The 21665-nt window shown below is 42.1% G+C and overlaps 1 protein-coding gene across 1 annotated transcript in view; it reads left to right on the plus strand.

Annotated features, from left to right (window-relative positions):
* Nucleotides 1–21665, plus strand: part of LOC124789525 (pyruvate dehydrogenase E1 component subunit alpha, mitochondrial-like) — a 121252-nt gene that overhangs the window by 34737 nt on the left and 64850 nt on the right. Inside the window, exons 2-3 of the mRNA XM_047256918.1 lie at nt 7090–7152; nt 13423–13596. Of these exons, the coding sequence (XP_047112874.1) occupies nt 7090–7152; nt 13423–13596 (237 nt within the window). The remainder of the gene's footprint in view (nt 1–7089; nt 7153–13422; nt 13597–21665) is intronic.

A 21665-nucleotide genomic window follows, 5' to 3' on the forward strand; every position in this document is an offset into this window, starting at 1 on the left:
CTCTGAACACTATGACACTTAACATCTGTGGTCATCAGTCCCCTAAGACTTAAAACTACTTAAACCTGACTAACCTAAGGACACCACACACATCCATGCCCGAGGCAGGATTCGAACCTGCGACCGTAGCGGTCACGTGGTTCCAGACTGAAGCGCCTAGAACCGCACGGCCACGCCGGCCGGCGCCACTGCTTTAACGTGCAAGACTCGAGTGGTGTCTTCAGGGGATTACTTGGAAGATGGAATGGCGCCCCGTGGTCTTCAGCGATGAAAGCAGATTCTGCCTGCGATCAAGTGATAGTCGTTTGCATGCACGATGTAGACCTGTTGAGCACTGTGACGTAGAGTGCATTCGTCCGAGACGCACTGGCCCCGTTCACCCTTTCATGCACCGGATCCAACGCTCTCTTCAGCAGCTGGCGGACGACGGTTCTCCGGTTACCTTTATGTGGGTTCCTGGCCATGTCGGTATCCCTGGGAACGAAGCTGCAGATGCCGCCGCCAAGGATGCGGTCCTCCAGCCTCGGACAGCTTCTTGTTGTGTGCCTTCATCTGATTTTAGCAGTGTCTTTTGTCTGCGCATTTTATCGCTGTGGCATCCCGATTGGGCTACACTTACGGACAACAAGCTTCGGACCTTGAAACCTCTTCCCACGGCTTGGACGACCTCTTCACGCCCTTCTCGGCGGGAGGAGGTCGTTTTGGCCCGGTTACGGATTGGACACTGCCGGTTCAGCCATCGCCATCTGCTGACGGCTGCGCCGGCGCCGTTCTGCCCATGTGGGCAATTGCTGACGGTACGCCACATTTTAACGTCCTGTCCGAATTTTAATACACTGCGCGTTGATCTTGGCCTGCCATGTACTCTGGATGCCATTTTAGCGGATGACCCAGGAGCAGCTGCTCGCGTTCTTCGTTTTATCCACTTGACAAACCTGTCTAAGGACATTTGATTATGCTGTTTTCTTTTAATCCCTTGCCTGTTAATATGTCTTTTATAGTGTTGTCCCTTTTGGTTGCTGTTTTAACCTTGTGCCTCGCAGTGCATTCCTAACTTAGTCTGAGCGCTAATGACCATTGTAGTTGTGCGGCCTAAAACCACATAAAAAAAAAGAGCACTGGCCCCATCCAGGCCCCTCTTGTCTCGCGTGCGATGAGATACAACTTTCACCATTAGTGTTTTGGAGAGGACGCTAACCAGCACTTGGTATGTACAGAATGTTGTCAGAACCGTTATTTTGCCGTTGTTGCAACAGGAAGGTGATGTGTTGTTCCAACACGACAATGCTCCCACACACACCGCCCGGGAAAGTCCATATGTTCTGTAAGATGTGCAGAAACTTTCCTGGCTAGCACGCACTCTATCCTACAGCAGCAGCTGTAGGATAATGATGTATGAAGAATAACATTCCTGAAGTCGACTGGCCTGCCCATAGTCCCGAACTCACCCAATGAAACACCTTTGCAATGAGTTAGAACGGCTTCAGGCTCCAGCAACTAACATCACTATCCTCTCTGGTTTCTGTTCTTGAGGAACAATGGGCTACTATTCGTCCACAGACACTCAGACATATCATTAAAAGTGTCCCCAGCACAGTTCAAGCTGCCATAAAGGCGAACGGTGGACACTAACGTCTACTAATTGGTTTCCGGATACTTTTCATCAGAGTTTGTACTCAGGTGCAGGCTCGGCTCGTGGTTTCTACTCTGGGGAAGACTGTGACATTTACCTAACAGCAGTATGGTGCCAGGGCTCTCTAGAAAGTCCACTGACTGCATGTCCTTTCCTTTACATAATCACCTACGAAACGACAACAAAAGATGACTCCAAGATAAGAACTGTAGGTAAGCACATTTTAGAGCCGCCACTAATTCCTCGACACTTTATCACCACAAACTGTACTGAAAATGATGCCTTTTGGCGTTTTAGAGAGAATTTTAATGTGTTGTGTATTAGCTTCACTGCGTACTTAATGTTTTTCGTGTTTTCAGTTCAGAACGTGTTTAATGTTTTGCATAATTATGGTTCACTCCGTAGCGCTTATGAGTTTGTGGGACGAAACATTGATATTTCGTGACGTCATGCGTCCTGTGTAGTGATTGGCTGACAGAAGTAAACTGAGAAGCCCCCCTTTCGATTTAACTATATGCGTAGCTAACATGTCGTATTTGTTGGTTTCTGGTACTTATGCTTGCGTATTACGAAAATATGCAGCTTAAGTGATACACCACATTATGGATTTATCCTAGACGTGTCATTTTTAGCAAGGTTTATTGGGCTCAAGCGCCAGAAATCTGTTGTCAATGGCTAAATACGTTACTGTACATTGCCCTATTGAAATTATCTAAAATAGAGTCCTTTGCCTGGATTTGCACGCTTTTGTTTCCGACTGTGTTTAGATCGGGCGTGAGCGCACCGAGTTCGTGCTTATGCTACAGTTATTCTCAAGAAGATAAAAACTCACAAGAACTGAAGCTCAGTACACTCACAGAAAGCTTGCTAATAACGTACTTTATCCCGCTAAAGCTGTCAGCAAGGAAGGAAATTTTTAGCAACTAAAGGTAACAAATAATGTGTTGCGCTTTTATGTTCTCTAACCATTCGTGAAACTCTCGCTAGATGGTACCGCTTGTGCAACCATATTCTAGTGCACTGTACCGAGACATTTACAAACTTAGCATGCCTTTCCAGTAACAGGTGAAATTGCTAATAACAGAAACAAAGAAACTATCTTCAACACTGAAACTTCCTGGCAGATTTAAACTGTGTGTCGGACCGAGACTCGAACTCGGGACCTTTGCCTTTCGCTGGCTGATCCTTCCACTCAGTTTTTTTTTTATTACAGTGGCCAACGGGCTCTCTGACCGAACACGCTGAGCTATCGTGCCGGCTTGCGACTTGCGGGTCAATGATGATGAAAATGATGAAGAAGGACACACAACACGCAGTCCCCTGCGTGGCATGCGGAAACGCTACCACTACGCTACAGAGGCGGACTTTGTTTGTTCGCTTTTGTTCGATGCATCTGCTCGAGGCGGACGTTAAATAAGAAGATGATAAACGTTTGTACTGCAAGATACAGTTAATAGCCTAGTACAGAGGCACTATAATGTTTGGGTTACTTTGAAGGTGGTTAGTTGAAAGCACAACAGCCCTCGTTTCCTACCTATATGATTGTGTATTACTATTGTCCAGTATGATGTTCCATCGATGTGTCATGTAGTTCCCACTGTGAGACTGTTCGAGTTAGCATTATAAGCAGAAGACAATAAACATTTTATGCTGCAACATGAACTTAATGTCCTAGTACGACGGGTCGTTATAATTTTTACCTGACTTTGGTATCCGTTCTAGTGGAACTAGGAGCGATTTCTGAATCTAGATGTGGGAATAAGATTTTTTCTTTAAATTTGGTACAAAGTCAAACTCTTCTCATCAAGAAATGCATGTTGTTGTTGTTGTTGTTGTGGTCTTCAGTCCCGAGACTGGTTTGATGCAGCTCTCCATGCTACTCTATCCTGTGCAAGCTTCTTCATCTCCCAGTACCTACTGCAACCTACATCCTTCTGAATCTGTTTAGTGTATTCATCTCTTGGTCTCCCTCTACGATTTTTACGCTCCACGCTGCCCTCCAATGCTAAATTTGTGATCCCTTGATGCCTCAAAACATGTCCTACCAACCGATCCCTTCTTCTAGTCAAGTTGTGCCACAAACTTCTCTTCTCCCCAATCCTATTCAATACCTCCTCATTAGTTACGTGATCTACCCACCTTATCTTCAGCATTCTTCTGTAGCACCACATTTCGAAAGCTTCTATTCTCTTCTTGTCCAAACTGGTTATCGTCCATGTTTCACTTACATACATGGCTACACTCCATACAAATACTTTCAGAAACGACTTCCTGACACTTAAATCCATACTCGATGTTAACAAATTTCTCTCCTTCAGAAACGATTTCCTTGCCATTGCCAGTCTACATTTTATATCCTCTCTACTTCGACCATCATCAGTTATTTTACTCCCCAAATAGCAAAACTCCTTTACTACTTTAAGTGTCTCATTTCCTAATCCAATCCCCTCAGCATCACCCGATTTAATTTGACTACATTCCATTATCCTCGTTTTGCTTTTGTTGATGTTCATCTTATATCCTCCTTTCAAGACACTGTCCATTCCGTTCAACTGCTCTTCCAAGTCCTTTGCTGTCTCTGACAGAATTACAATGTCATCGGCGAACCTCAAAGTTTTTACTTCTTCTCCATGAATTTTAATACCTACTCCGAATTTTTCTTTTGTTTCCTTTACTGCTTGCTCAATATACAGATTGAATAACATCGAGGACAGGCTACAACCCTGTATCACTCCTTTCCCAACCACTGCTTCCCTTTCGACTCTTATAACTGCCATCTGGTTTCTGTACAAATTGTAAATAGCCTTTCGCTCCCTGTATTTTACCCCTGCCACCTTCAGAATTTGAAAGAGAGTATTCCAGTTAACGTTGTCAAAAGCTTTCTCTAAGTCTACAAATGCTAGAAACGTAGGTTTGCCTTTTCTTAATCTTTCTTCTAAGATAAGTCGTAAGGTTAGTATTGCCTCGCGTGTTCCAACATTTCTACGGAATCCAAACTGATCTTCCCCGAGGTCCGCTTCTACCAGTTTTTCCATTCGTCTGTAAAGAATTCGCGTTAGTATTTTGCAGCTGTGACTTATTAAACTGATAGTTCGGTAATTTTCACATCTGTCAACACCTGCTTTCTTTGGGATTGGAATTATTATATTCTTCTTGAAGTCTGTGGGTATTTCGCCTGTCCCATACATCTTGCTCACCAGATGGTAGAGTTTTGTCATGACTGGCTCTCCCAAGGCCATCAGTAGTTCTAATGGAATGTTGTCTACTCCCAGGGCCTTGTTTCGACTCAGGTCTTTCAGTGCTCTGTCAAACTCTTCACGCAGTATCTTATCTCCCTTTTCATCTTCATCTACATCCTCTTCCATTTCCATAATATTGTCCTCAAGTACATCGCATGCATATTATGCCATATGTTGCATCAGTCGTGTTAGTAACTGAGTTGCAAGTAATTTTATAAGTAATACACACAATTTAGATGTGGAAATATTTAACTTAATGGTCCATTGTGCTTGCAAATTGTAGTACAGTTATCGAACTTTAGTTGTCGACAAGTGGTCCTTAAACTGTAAATCTTATCAGTACTGCTACTCTGTGAGCCAAGTGTATTTTTTTAAAAAATCGTATACAACAATTACGTTTTGATAGCAACTGTAGTTTGGAACAAAAGCAGAATTTTTGTTTGCAATCAGTGACCTGTAATTATACCTACTAGTACATATTACCATAAGTAACCTGAACTTGTGATAATGAACACAGGCTGAAATAATTAATTAAAATTTGTGCTAAGGTCGAGATTCGAACCCGTGTTTTCTGGTCACGAGGCAGATGCACTAACCACTACACGGTCCTGGCACTGCAAATAGCATAGGTGCATGGGGTTATCCTAGAATGTCTCCCATGCGAATACAATTTCAGTCCCACCTCAGCCCATCTTCATGCTCCCCTTCTTAACTCTTATCAGTATTGCAGCAGCTCTCCAACATTGGAATAACACCTTTCGTGTGAGTGAGCGTGTGCGTATATATATATATATATATATATATATATATATGTGTGTGTGTGTGTGTGTGTGTGTGTGTGTGTGTGTGTGTGTGTTTGTGCGTGTGCATTTGTGTGTATGTGTGTGCACTTACATGATTTTTGAAAGATCATTTGGATAATTTTGAACATGATAGGCTACAAATTGATTAGCTGTTTCGTTTTATTGTCCCTCTCGGTAAAATACTGCACTGTGATTAGCTGTTTCATTTTAAATAATGCTATTTTTTTAAAAAAAATTACCCGCCAGATCATTGTTGCATTTTTTAAATTTCCTGCCATTGCCATCTCGGATTTTCAAATTTCTTACCACTGTGATGTTGATGATGCCATGCATTTGAACCTGGCATGTAGCTAACCTACACCAGCACTTGCACTTTTCAAGGTCATTTAAGTGCACCTATACCCTTGCGACTAACAGCCACAGGAGAGAGCTGAACAAACACCTCAAACAGTGATTCAGGTGAAGGAAGACAGCGCTGCGATCTTGATGCTTCAAGTACTGGTTGCACACTTTCATGCACAAAGTGCAGCATTTCCATTAGCAGATTTAAAAAATGCGCCACAAACGAACGTAGTGGCCACTGGACATCCTATGCAGTCACTCTTCCTTTTCTGTCCATTTCTGTTATATCATATCCACAGTCAGATGGATCAGTAGAATCTTCAACCACTCTTTGTACTGACGTAGAACGATCATCATCAATGAAATTACAATAAGATCTGTATCTATACTTCGCAATCCAAGCACCTTACCTAGGGCAGGAGGCGGTACCTCTGTTACCTCAATCTTTTCCTCTCTTCCCTGTTCTATTTGAGAGTGGCCTTTAAGGAGACTGACCGTCGATAAACGTCTATATGAGCTCTAATTTCTTTGACTTTCGCTATAAGTAATGCTTTGCCTGACTTTAAGATCTGTCAATTTATTGAAGAATTTAACAAAAAATTAATAGCGATTAAATGACGATTTTGCATAAAATTTGGTTAGTTGTATTGAAGCAAGTAGTACACACCATGATGACAGAGGGATCGTTGACGTAGTGATGCTCGAAAAATTTCCAGGAAGGAGGGAAGTGATGAGGGGTTCCTAATGGTCCTGAGACGTCTGCTGCTTCGCTTTAATGTTGAGAATCTGTGAAGGATATTAACGATGGGAAGTGAGATGTGGGCCAAATTCTGATTTGAAGATATGGATAAGGAACAGATCAGTGTGAGGGACAGTGTTTGAGTGTAGTGGCGCAACTGAGTTCAAGGATCGGTAGCTGGTAATTTTGACGATTTTCATAACCGAGGAAAACGCTAGTCTCAACGTCCATCAACTACCATAAACTGTAAACTTTGCCGTAGGATTTGACAATATAACATAGCTTTGTTTTAGTGTGGTGCAGAGTAATATTTATGTCTTATTCTCTTTCCAGAGACCGCAGGTATTATCTGTGAGCAGCAATGGCTACGCAACGGAGGCGACATTTGACACGAAGGTACGTTCCACACACAACAAATAACGAACTTACTACTTTTAGAACTTTTCCAATGCTGGAGCATGTCGTCTAGAAATCATTTAATTTCATGTGCTACGCCTATTTTCGAAATCGAACTGCATCAGACGATCGCTCACGGGACAAAATGGCTACTTTACTTATGTGTCTCATATTTGTAATTTGTATAGATACATTAATTTTAACTGGTATGATGATAGATCATTATATGTTAAACATCCATTAATAATTCAGAGCCTTTTGCTAGTGCGAAAGATACGCTTTGTATGTCTAGTAATTTATCTGTACAGAACTGCCTCTGAATGAGTTCTACAATCTTTGACACAGTTTTTGTGACAGAAGGGCGTGTGCCACTTCGGTCAGACTCTACGCTTGCCCCCATTAACATGTTACCTTACATGTGGGTTGGATGTTTTCTTGCAGTCTGTGGTTTTGATACAGGGGTTCTTTAGCATTGGTTTGGATCAGTAGTCGCCAAACTTACGAAACTTCTGAGCTACCATACCGGTTTTAAATTCTAATATTAGCTATCAAAAGATACTAGGACAGAAATAATAACTTTTAAAAATCTTGCAATTGTTTACGTCTATCTTCTTACATTTCTAACAAATATGAAATGAATTTTTAGTAACCAGTATATGAAAAAATAAACTGAATTCGAATTGCACATAAGAAAGTAATTGAAGCGTAGTTAGTAACAAATTACAAATGTAAGAACAGATTTTTATCATACATTACCTCCAGTGAGAAGGCTGGCGTTCTTTTATGTCATCAACAAGGTTTTTAATGTTGGCGGAGTAGGTACTGGGTGCGCGGAAGAAACAAGCAATTGTGAGCGCGGTCTGAGCTCAATGGGGCCAACCTGAGCGTTACCACGATCTATCAAAACTGTTCCCACGAGCTACTAGGAGCTCTGGATCGACGATTTGACGATCACAGGTGTAGATGCAGTTGTATTGCTCTGAAACACGTCCAGTAACTGATGTTTTGTACGTATAGTTGATATGACGTATGTCGTATAGATATATGACGGTTATATTTGTATGTGAACGCTAGGCCTAATTATGGTCTTCTTTACTGTATATATCTACCTGAGGAACGGCTTGTCGTCTGATCGAAAGTGGTTGTTTGTAATAGAGTGATGTACATCTGTTATGATAATCATGACTTTTTGAAAGCATTTCGATGCTATCTCTTGGGAAGCCATCGTACAACTGCATGCGAAACAGTACTAGAATTACTACGCACCACTTGTCTAAGATGTGTGATTTGTTTAACACATTATATTTCGGGGCTACATTCTCTCATTATCAAGTTATATAAAAGAAACAAACACAAATCATTATTTCGCATTACAACAGACAGTAAACCTATCTACACTGCCTGTGCACTAGTATCACCTACAGTAAACTTCATCTACCAATAGGCACAGAAAAAATAAGAAGCAAGTACCAAACAAGCATTGTTAAACATACAAGACTTTTCCTTGTGTGTGCATTACACTATCATAAAGCTCAATTCATTAACTGAAGATAACTACCCTCGGCTACCAAATGGTGACCTATCTTGCTCCGTATCTCTCATAAGCCCCAACGATGCTACAGTTTGAACAGTTGTGTGTCAACTCACATCAAATCCTAACCTCACAATGGCGCTACTAGCACCGCTCTTATGCGACTGCCGCGAAATTTGAATAGCCGTCATCTTTCAGATGTAGGAACACGTCTACCAACTTTCGTCTATGTCGCACGACTCCTTGGCGTTGCGTTTTTTTTTGTTTTTTTTTTTGTCAGTGTATGTGTGTTAGTGTGTGTAGTAATGCGAAGTAATGGTTTGTGTTTATTTGTTTTATATAGCTTGATAATGTGATAGTGTACGAGGGCTATTCGGGAAGTGAGTTCCAATTGGTCACGAAATAAAACTGCTATGAAAATCCGATGAAGCTTTGCACATGCACTATGTGATCAAAGGTATCCGGACACCTGGTTGAAAATGACTTAACAAGTTCGTGGCGGTCTCCATCGGCAATGCTGGAGTTTAATATGGTGTTGGCCCACTCTTAGCCTTGATGACAGCTTCCACTCTCGCAGGCGTACGTTCAATCAGGTGCTGGAAGGTTTCTTGGCGAATGGCAGCCCATTCTTCACGGAATGCTGCACTGAGAAGAGTTATCGACATCGGTCGGTGAGGCCTGGCACGGAGTTGGCGTTCCAAAACATCCCAAAAGTGTTTCATAGGATTCAGGTCAGGACTCTGTACAGGCCCGTCCATTACAGGGATGTTATTGTCGTGTAACCGCCACAGGCCGTGCATTATGAGCAGGTGCTCGATCGTGTTTGGTGCCATCGCCATCTCCGAATTGCTCGTCAACAGTGGAATGCAAGAAGGTGCTTAAAACATCAATGTAGACCTGTGTTGTGTTAGTGTCACGCAGAAAAACAAGGGTTGCAAGCCCCCTTCACGAAAAACACGACCAAACCATAACACCACAGCCTCCGAATTTTACTGTTGGCATGCGCACTCTGGCTGATGACATACCCCGGGCATTCGGCATACCCACACCCTGCCATCGGATCGCCACATTGTGTACCGTGATTCGTCACTCCACACAACGTTTTTCCACTGTTCAATCGTCCAATGTTTATGCTCTTTATACCAAGCGAGGGGTCGTTTGGCATTTACCGGCGTGATGTGTGGCTTATAAGCAGCCGCTCGACCATGAAATCCAAGTTTTCTCACTTCCTGCCTAAATGTCATAGAACTTGCAGTGGATCCTGATGCAGTCTGAATTCCTGTGTGATGGTCTGCATAGATGTCTGCCTATTACACTTTACGAACCTCTTCGACTGTCGGCGGTCACTGTCAATCAACAGACGAGGTCGGCCTGTACGCTTTTGTGCTGTACGTGTCCCTTCACGTTTCCACTTCACTATCACATCGGAAACAGCGGACCTAGGGATGTTTAGGAGTGTGGAAATCTCGCATACAGACGTATGACACTAGTGACACCCAATAACCTGACCACGTTCGAAGTCCGTGAGTTCCGCGGAGCGGCCTCTTCTGCTCTCTAATGATTAATGCCTAATGACTACTGATGTGGCTGAAATTGAGTACCTGGCAGTAGGTGGCAGCACAATGCACCTAATATGAAAAACGTATGTTCTGGGGGTGTCCGGATACTTTTGATCACATAGTGTATGTGTTGGGCAGAGTGTCTAGTATGCCCGTCGATCGCGTCACGTCGCTCTTTTCTGTTCTGAACGCACAGTGAGCACGTAGAGGGGCCTAGAAAGCCGTGTCGCCCGCCACGTATGAGGGCCTGGTGAGAGATTTCGCTTGATGTCGTGCAGCCCACATAACATAACTGCCCTACGGTTCCTTCTTCAAGACAATTCTCGTCCGCAGTCTGCAAAGGCAATCAAGATGCTCCTGCAGCCTTTGCTAAGGGAAGTGTTTCATCACCCACAATACAGCCCGTAATTGGCTACCGCTGAGTTTCATCTCTGCTCACATGAACCGCTGGCTATGAAGACAACGTTTTGTCACAGACAACGAGCTTTAGATCAGCGTAGAGAATTCGCGGAAAGCACAGGCGGTTGCCTTCTATGACGAAGGTATTGGAAAGTTGGTACAACGCTACGACAGATGTCCAAGTCGAAGTGGTGACTATGTACAGAAGTGGCTGGAAGATGAAGCTAACTCTTGCAAATAAAACTTTTATTTTTGTTTTCACAGTGGTTTCCATTTTGCGACAGATAAGGACTTGTTTAGCGAATAGCCCTCGACGTTCCGAAACATGTTGTGTTAAATACTTCACACATTTTCGACAACTAGTGCATAATAATCTCAGTACTCGGCTCTGAGCACTATGGGACTTAACATCTGAGGTCATCAGTCCCCTAGAACTTAGAACTACTTGAGCCTAACTAACCTAAGGACATCACACACATCCATGCCCGAGGCAGGATTCGAACCTGCGACCGTAACAGTCCCGCGGTTAATCTCAGTACTAATTCTTAGATGTTATAACTCGTCGTCCCCTTAAAGTAATGCTGTCTGTTGTCGGCTGTTCATTTTTGGAACACAACCAACGACCATCTTAGAGACAGAAGTGATAACACTTTCTGCAGGACTTGACCATCATTTTGTAGCACAATGTTCAAGCACGTGCAGTGGAAGCTGTTACTGATTTTTTTGACAGATGGGGCTGATAAGTGTTATACCAACTATTGCACTCCCCTGACTTAAGACCTCGTGAGTTAAACTCGATTTCTGAACCGAAGGAAACACTTCACGGCATTCGCTTCAGAACGGCTATAAATTCATCGGGGAATAGACCGCGCCGCTCGAACTGTCAACACAACTGGCACTGCTAAGAGTGTCCTAAAACTTCCACATCCCTGCAACGGGTTATACACAATGCTGGTGACTACTTTGAAGGTCAGTAAAACTTTGAAAGAAGTATTTATTTTGTACGAGGTGTAAATAAATAGTTGCCACTATTAAAGTTTCAACCCTGGTAAACGAACAGTAAACATCGAAATACAGAAAATAAACAACTTAAATCCTTAAAAACTCAAAAAACTTACAGTTAGAACATTTTGAAAGGTGGATTCGAATTCTGCACTCCAGACTTCACATTAGTTGATGTATCACGTCCCAGACGCTAAACTGCTGTCGCGCAGTTTCACTGAAGCCCGACTCTCTACCTTATCAATGGGCTGCACCATTTTGTTTTGGGTTTTCCAGTGGTGTGCTGTGTACCAGGTCGGCAGTCATTACCAGAAAACAAACAAACAAAGAATTACATAAGTAAGTTTACTCTTTCGAGGTGAGAATGAAAACGTTGTAACTGCGCACTGTACACACGTATACGTAACAAGCAAATTTATTTATCGATGGATTCCGCCTTGAGTAAACACAGTTTTTTCTTCTTTTTAGCCAGACGTGTTTCGCTGAAGTTACAACTTCAGTGGGTTTCTATTTGATTTCTACCAAACAACAGAAAAATTACTCTTTGTTATTTGTACACATAAAATTTCAGTTTCGAAAGTATTCACAAATTGAAACAGAAATCTTTTAATACCTTGTTAACATATGCTGTAGTTTTGCAGTTTTCTGCACTTTGCAGTATAGGTGTTACTCCTTGAGAGTTTGTTATCTGCAACAATAAAGAAACTAATACAGAAAACTTATTTACATTGAAAACTACGTCTATTGTGTCAAACGATTGTGATTAACATTACATCACACTACGTGAAAGGTTCTATGTCCATGTGTGTGTTTTTTTAGATGTATGCAGTTGGTGATACCTACTTTTACAGGTTCGCACATTGTCTTCACTTTGAAACTGTACTAGTAACTTACACTGTCTCCATTTTTACAAGATACGAAAAGGAGATGGCGGACAGTTGATTGTGCCCTGGGTGGGAGTCTTGAATCTAGTTTTCACAGTAGGCTGCATCTCTCTCTCTCCCCCTTCCTCTCTCTCTCTCTTTCTATGTGTGTGTGTGTGTGTGTGTGTGTGTGTGTGTGTGTGTGTGTGTGTGTGTGTGTGTGTCTGTGTGGGTGGGTGTGTGGGTGTCTGTGCATGTGTTGCGTCTGTGCGTGTGTTGCGTGTGTGTGTGTGAGCGAATAAGGTAACACCATCTCGTTTTCGTATCTTGTAAATGGCGAGACATTGACGTACCTGTGCAGTGAAGACATATATATATATGGACACGCAGTCTTTCGCACAGAGTAAAATAATTCACAACAATTTAAAATCCCAGGAGTGATTTTCGACGTAAATAAGTTTTCGTTATCGGGAAAACTATGGTTCCAGATGATAAATTGTAGAAGGATAGCAGTCATATTATAAAGTACAGAAACTACAAAAACCACAGCATGAGTTAACAAGCTATTCAAAATTTCTGTTGAACTTTGTGAATACTTCACTTTAAAAAGTGAAAGTCTATGTGTACAGAGACGAAATAGCAACATTTCCTGTCATCGGTGGTGGTATTTGCTTAAATCTGGAAAGGCATGACAATACACAATTTCTTTCTTGTTTAGGGTCAGCACTGTCCAACTTTTCACCTTCTGATAAGAAGTACCATTGAACAGGTTGACTGAGTGGTCTATTACGTAAATAAACAGCATTTCGGATTCTTTGGACTTCCAGATTACAGCCAGAGTGTCGCTTATATTGCGTGGTCGCTTATATTGCGTGGTGCCTCCGCGGTGAGTGACGCATAGCTCTTCTTGTCACAGGAATGCCGGCTGCACCGGCTGGACCAGGGCCCGTCCACCAGTGTGAAGCTGACGAGGGAAGATGCGCTGCAGTACTTCGAGCAGATGCAGACAATCCGACGCCTCGAGACCGCTGCCGGCAACCTCTACAAGGAGAAGATCATCCGGGGGTTCTGCCATCTCTACTCTGGACAGGTCAGGACAACTCGTCACTGGCCGCCGTTCCCAGAAGTCCGGGAAGAAGGGACGAATATTAAAGTGCCATAGAACATACACAATTTATTGAAAACGTAATTTTTTTTACAAACACATTAAGTAGCTTCTCCCATTTATGTATGGAAAATTATATCTTCCGTATGACTACTGAAGGCCGTGCGGCACGAGCAGTGGGTTGGTTCATTGAAGTTCTTGGTGACACGTTCAGAAATATCTGGTGGGATGCCGTTAAAAACCCCTTTAATTATTTCATTCCTCAATTGGTGTACCGTTTGTGGTTTGTTCACATACACTTTTGACTTCATAAATCCCCACAAAAATGTCACAAGAAGTAAGATCGCATGATCTGGCAGGCCATTTCTTGTTGCCACGTAAAGAGAAAATTTTTTGAGGAAATTTTACATTCAGTAGAGAAAATGTTTCACGGGATGTGTGACATATCGCACTATAATGTTGATACCAAAAATCGTCATTTTCATCAATAAGAGGGGAAAACCAATCAGGAAGCACGTTTCGGTAACGGTCGCCGTTCACAGTGACGGCAGCTCCCTCATCATTTTCAAAAAAAGTACGGGCCGATCACTCCTCCCGCCCAGAAGCCGCACCAGACAGTCGTGCGTTGTGGATGCATCTCATCATCCACAGTCACTAGCGGATTTTCGTTACCCCAAATTCTGCAATTCTGCTTACTGTTGTACCCACTGCGGTGGAAGTGCGCCTCATGTGAGAAAAATTCTTTTGTGAGGTTCGCATTCTCCGCTTGTCGAGTCAAGGCGCATTGAACAAATCGATGTCTCTTTCCATGAACTGCAGGCTCCAACTCTCGTGAAAGGTGAATCTTGTACACATGTATTTTCAGATCATTTGAAAGGATTTCATTCAGTGAACTTGGCGATAAATCCAGTTGTTGAGTTCATCGGCGAACCGCTTTTCTGGGGCGTGGCCTCATTATCACGCACGACAGCAATGTTTTCTTGTGTACGGAAAGCAGTAGTCCTGTTTTCTTAACGTTTGAAACAAGAGTGGTCTCAAACTTCCGGATCAACTTCCGAACTGGTGATTCGGTTGGAGCAGCATTATGTCCGAGTGTCACGCGCAATTCACGGACGGTTGTCTTGGAACTTGCACCGTTTTCGTAATAATTTATTCTCACTTTGATATGTTGCTCAGTTTTCATCTGTTCCATGATGCAGATAAACATCAAACAACAATGCTCGCCATACAATAGCTATCACGCTACTAATGGGAATGATCGCATGTAACAAACATGAAAAAAACCACTCCTGCCAACTGTCATATGACAAAATACCGCAAAATTCAAAATTCGTCCTTCCTTCTCGGACACCCGTTACTTGTGTATGTTACTTGAGTTACGAAGAATATGCTTTTCTTTATTTTTGTCGCCATTCTTCTGGATGATTTGATGCGGTCCGCCACGAATTGGCCTCCTGTGCCAACCTCTTCATCTCAGAGTAGCACTTGCAAGCTACGTCCTCAGTTATTTGTTTTGATATCCTGTCAGAGTGAGGCGTTCCGTCTCGGCGCGGCTTCAACTGTTTACTCTATACTTCGTCTTTCCCCCTCTTTCCGATGCTTTTTTATAATCTTTTCTCTCATCCCATTTGTTCACAGGTTCCAGTTTCATTGCCGTGTTTTAGTCCATAATTATCTCTTTTTCCTTGTGAAATTTCCCAAATTTTAAAAATGGTTCAAATGGCTCTGAGCACTATGGGACTTAACATCTTAGGTCATCAGTCTCCTAGAACTTAGAACTACTTAACCTAAGGACATCACACACATCCATGACCGAGGCAGGATTCGAACCTGCGACCGTAGCAGTCTTACGGTTCCGGACAGCAGCGCCTAGAACCGCAAGACCACCGCGGCCGGCCCCAAATTTTAAAGAAAGAATTGGGATCGGCCTGTAAAAGTGGCTTGAACACTGTAATGTAAGTATTCAGTCTTGCGGAAACTTTTTATCACTGTGATACGGTCTTTGCGTAATACTGTTTACGGTCTTTTTCTTCTTTTTGTTCAGATTTACACCCGATGATGCAAAGTGATCTACGAAATCAGTCGCGCTTTTAATAAAAAATCTACAACAACTGTAGCTCCTTTTCTTGAACATATTCCCTTCTGGTTCGTGTACATATTCTAAATTACCCGTCTTCACCTACAGTTTACTGCTATTCTTCTCAGGATTTCGAACAGCTTGTTAAATTGCACATTGTCGAGCGTTTCCTCCAAGCCAACGAATGTTTCTTGATTTTTCTCTCAGTCCCGCTTCCATCATCAGTTGCAACGCCAGAACTGTCCATCTGGTGCCCTTACCTTTTTGAAAGCCGATCTGAATGTCATCTAACAGATCCTGAATTTTCTTTTCCATTCTTCTTTATCTGATACTAGACAATTCTGACCTGGTTTAAGAGAACCGGAAAAGATGACAGTCGAAGCGTTTGAGATGTCGTTCTACAGGAGGACGATAAAAACTAAGCTAATTTAAAAAAATATGAGAAATGAGATTTTCTACAGAATCAGCCAGGAAAGAAACGTATGGAAGACAATAGTTACAAGAACGGATAGGATGACAGGGCATGTGGTAGAACATCGAGGAGTGACTTCCATGGTACTTGAGGTGACTGCAGAGAGCAAAAACTGTAGGGCAAGACAGAGATGGGGATATATCCAAAAAGTAGTTGAGTGCGCAGCGAGCAAATGCTGCTTCGAAATGAAGGGGTTGTCACAGGAGAGGAAAACATGTCGAGACGCATTAAAGCAGTCAGAAAATCATGTTTTCTCAACCACGGAAACTATGTTGTAACTGATTTCCTGTCGTGGAGGGAATGGTGATCTGCTGCTGTAAACTGCTCCTTAGAGAATGGACCATGACAGGTAGTCATCGGCGAATGCGGTGTGGCCTCTTTGCTCTCGTGAGGCATGGGTCGCGCAGCGGGAGTTACTCGATGGTAACGCTCGCGTTTCACATTGTTTATGAGGTCTGTTGGGCTCTGATGACGGGCAGTGACCGGCAGCTCGGTAGTTGAGTCACGACGAAATACGCCTAGACAACAAAATACCCGAATAGACTTAGATAAAGGCTGCTGTAACATTGCCGAAATGTTGATATCATTCAGTGATATTTACTTTACAATATGACGCAGCTTGTAATCTCCCCCCTCCTTCCTGATTCCAGCTATTGTCCTCAATAAGCAAAGTCTTTTATGAAAAATTTGAGAGGAGCGAAGATTACAATAAACTTTCTAGTATACTTAGCTTTTCGTGTAGAGTTGGCTCCAGTTCTTCTTGTCTAGGGGTCTTATTCTTAAAGCTTAAATTCTGACATTTTAGGTCCTCATGGTGGAATTGATCTAAATAAATTTGAAGATTATTGTTGCAGAATTTTTTTGTTACACATTTTAGTATATCATACAGTCTTTCGAATTTTCACATAAAACAAAGCCGAAATTACAAAACTACGTCCGATCACATCAGAGGCATGCTTACTACTATCTCACTCAGCCGAAATAACAGTATTCCAAAGGGTTTACAAGTTTCCTTGACAAATGAATTTCTATTAATTTCGATTATTATTTCATAAATGAATCCAGAAATAAACATATTAAACAGTGCTAGATGGCGTAATTAATAACAGAAATTTTAAGTGTGCCAAATAATTCTTAATTTCAAATGTTTCAAAAAAAAATTTAACTATACCTTCAGAGCTAGTACTTATCGATTGTAACATCGAAAATAAAGTAATTCCTTTTCATAAATTTCAGCTTGAAATACAACACATTTTGTATAAAAATTATATGAAAGTTTCCAAGTCTGCAGCTCGTGGTCGTGCGGTAGCGTTCTCGCTTCCCACGCCCGAGTTCTCGGGTTCGATTCCCGGCGGGGTGAGGGATTTTCTCTGCCTCGTGATGACTGGGTGTTGTGTGCTGTCCTTAGGTTAGTTAGGTTTAAGTAGTTCTAAGTTCTAGGGGACTGATGACCATAGATGTTAAGTCCCATAGTGCTCAGAGCCATTTGAACCATTTTGAAAGTTTCCAGAAAAGCAGCTGAGTTTATACTGACCTGTCCAAAATTCGAAAAGTAATACTGGTCGACAGCTAGTGTTGAGGAAAGGTAATGCTGGAGGAGGATGTCCCGTTACAAGCTCCATATCCAGAAAATTTATGTTAAAGCAGGAATCAATATAGCTTTCTGGGTTACTTTCAGTATAACATTTGTAGTACTCCGATTTTTAACTTCCATTTAGAGCACCTGGAGACGAAAATTATTTTCCTTATAATATCGCAGGCGATCATATGGTGGTATTGCGAACACGTATAGCGTCAAATTTTGTTTTAATATTTTTCTGTCTCCTCGTTTGCTATTTCTGATCTATAAGAACGACTATGTTGACATTTCCTCTCATCTACTACTCGCAGTGTCACTTTCTAACCTAATTCCCACAGTTGGACTATATTCCATTACCACTTTTTACCTTTCTTCATGTTCATCTTATAATCTGTTTTGAAGACACTGTGCATTGCGTTTAACTGCTCTTCGCCGTTCTTTGGCGTCTCTGAGTAATTGACAAACCTCATTGTTTTCTGTCAGATCTGACAATTAGGCTAACCTGAAACGAATAATGGGTGTTGTTGTCAATGTGGTGGCCTTCAGTTCAAAGAGAGCTTTGATGCAGCTCTCCACACTACTCTATCCTGCGCAAGCCTCTTCACCTCTCCATAACTACTGCAGCCTACACCCATCTGAATGTGCTTACTGTAGTCAATCTTTACGATACCTCTACAACTTTTACATCCCCCCCCCCCTTCACCCACACCCACACAACCAACACTTCCCTCCATTATCGGATGGTCGACTACTCGATGGCTCAGAATGTGTCCTGTCAAACGATCCCTTCTTTTAGTACAGTTGTGCCACAAAATTTTCTTTTCTTCCCACTTCGATTCAGTAACTCCTCATTAGTTACACGATAGACACATTTAAGCTTCAGCACTCTTTTGTAGTATCTCATTTCAAAAGCGTCTGTTATTTTTTTTGCCAGAACTCTTTATCGTCGCCGGCTTTGTGGCCGAGCGATTCTAGGCGCTTCAGTCTGGAACTGCGCGACCGTTACGGTCGCAGGTTCGAATCCCGCCTCGGGCATGGATATGTGTGATGTCTTTAGGTTAGTTAGGTTTAAGTAGTTCTAAGGGACTGATGACCTCAGATATTAAATCCCATAGTGCTCAGAGCCATTTGAACCATCTTTATCGTCCACGTTACACTTCCATACGAGTCTACATTGTAGACAAATACACCTAGAAAAACTTTCCAACACTTAACTTTACAATTGATAATAACAAATTTTCGTTCTTCAGAAACGCTTTTCTTGCTATTGCTAGTTTACATTTTATATCCTCTCTACTTCAGCCATCGTTCCTTTCCCAAAAAGTAAAATCCATGTAAGATTTGCTGATGTAATTCTCTCAACATCGTTGGATTGCGTTCACCTATACCCCATTATACTCGTTTTTGTTGATTTTTATCTTACATCCTTGTTTTTAAGACAGTGTCCATTCCGTTCCTCTGTTCATTCAAGTCCTTTGCTGTCTCTGATAGAATTATTTACAATGCTATCGGCAAACCTCAAGGTTATTATCTCTTCTCCTTGATTTTAATTCCATCTCCAAAATTTTCTTTGGTTATCTTTACTGCTTGCTCTATATACAGATTGGATAACATCGTGGATAAGTTACAATCCTGTCTCACTTCCTTCTCAACCACTGCTTCTCCTTCGTGCCCTTCGACTCTTATAACTGTTATTTCTATAGAACTTGTATACAGGGTTTCTAACCTTTCGCTTCCTGTATTTTACCCCTTATACCTTCAGAATTTCAATGGCTGTATTCCAGTCAACACTGTCAAAAGCTTTCTCTGTGTCTAAAAAAAATCAATAAACGTGCATCTACATCTCATCTACATCAACATGGATACTCTGCAAATCACATATAAGTGCCTGGCAGGGGGTTCATCGAACCTCCTTCGCAATAATTCTCTATTGTTCCAATCTCGCACAGCGCGCGTAAAAGAGGAGAGCTCTGATTTCCCTTATTGTATTATGATGATCGTTTCACCCCGTGTAGGTCGGCGTCAACAAAATATTTTCGCATTCGGAGTAGAAAACTGATGACTGAAATTTCGTGAAAAGATTCTGCCGCAACGAAAAACGCCTATGTTATGGTGTCCATCCCAAATTCTGTATCACGTTCGTGACACTCTCTATCCCGTTTCGCAATAGTAAAAACGTGTCGCCCTTCTATGAATTTTCTCGATGCACCCCGTCAATCCTATCTGGAAATAATGCCACCCAGTGCAGCAGTATTCAAAATAAGGGCGTAGAAGCGTAGTATAGGTAGTCTCTCTAATGCATCTGTCACATTTTCTAAGTGTCCTGCCAATAAAACGCAGTCTTTGGTTAGCCTTCCTCACATCATTTTCTATGCGTTCCTTGCAATTTAAGTTGTTCGTAATTGTAATTCCTAGTTGAATTTACGGCCTTTAGATTTGATTGATTTATCGTGTAACCGAAGATTAACGGATTTCTTTTAGCACTCATGTGGATGACCTCACTCTGTTCAATATGTAGAGTCAATTGCCAATTCTGCACTACATAGATATCTTTTGTAAATCGTTTTGCAATCTGGTCTGATCTTCTGATGACTTTATTAGTCGATAAACGACAGCATCGTCTCTAAACAACGCAACACGGCTGCTCAGATTGTCTCGTAAATCGTTTTTATAGATAAGGAACAGCAAAGGGCCTATAACAGTATCTTGGGGAGCTTTGCCTTTCTTTACCTGTCTTCTAAGTCATAGGCTCAGTATTGTTTCGCGTCTTCCTATATTTCTCGAGAACCCAAACTGATCTTCCATGACGTCGATTTCTACTAGTTTTTCGATTCTTCTGTAAATAATTCGTGTAAGTATTTTGCAACCATCACTTATTAAATAACTGATTGTGTAGTATTCACATATGTCAGCACTGATTTCTTTGGCTTTTCCTTGTTTCTAATGAAAGGAAGTAAAATGAACCGCAAGACATCGGTAACTGGTAATTTCTTTATTGTCACAACCGGTTTCGCTGCATTAAAACAGCACCCTAAGGCGGAAACAGTGTCCCATTAGCGCCCCAAGATGTCCCCAACGCTCATAGTCAAAAATCAAACCTCGGAAGAGCAGAAGTCGTCAAAATAAATAAATAAAACCGAACATCTGGGCGAATAGCGCGGTGGCGTACGTTTGCTGGTTGCGAGGGTACAGCACGGAAGGCGGTCAGGTGCATGTTCCTGTTTTACTTATTTTGACGGCTTCCCCTCTTCAGGAGTTTGATATCTGACTGCGAACGTTGGGGTGTCTTGATGCGCTATTGTGACACTGTTTTCTCTCTAGGATGCTGTTTTAATCCAGAGAAAGCGGTTATGACAATAAAGAAACCACCTATTACTTATGTCTTGCGGTTCATTTTACTTCCATTCAATATGAAGGTTAACGACTGCAGCTGCCCGCATTACAAAGTTCTGTGTTTCCCTTCTTTGCTTTGTACTGGCTTGCCATCTGTGCTGTTTGTAGTCATAGAGACGATTCTCTTTTAAGAAAACCCGTCTTTAATTTCCATGTAGGTGGCGTCTGTCTGTCTCATGCATACTTCTTCAGCTTTGTATTTCTGCTCTAGCAAATTCTGACTTGTCAAATTTAATACTTTTTGTCAATATTATTTTCTGAGGTAACTGATAAATGATAAAATTCGGCGACCAGGGCGAAGTGAGGTTTGACGTAGCGCTGTACGCTATCTGATGAAAAGTATGTGGACACCTCAACGTAATGTGTAAGTGACCACTAGATGTCACTAGAGGCAGACCCCCACCCCTCAGTGTAAAAGGAGGCAGGGAATATTGTGTAGCCAGTAGAGAAACAATAACAGGAGTATGAGTCGGTCAGAAGAGCTCAATAACATTGAATCCTTAGATATCACCTGAGTGACAGATCTGTCAGAG

Source organism: Schistocerca piceifrons, chromosome 3, assembly GCF_021461385.2.
Source record: "Schistocerca piceifrons isolate TAMUIC-IGC-003096 chromosome 3, iqSchPice1.1, whole genome shotgun sequence".
Classification (NCBI taxonomy): domain Eukaryota; kingdom Metazoa; phylum Arthropoda; class Insecta; order Orthoptera; family Acrididae; genus Schistocerca; species Schistocerca piceifrons.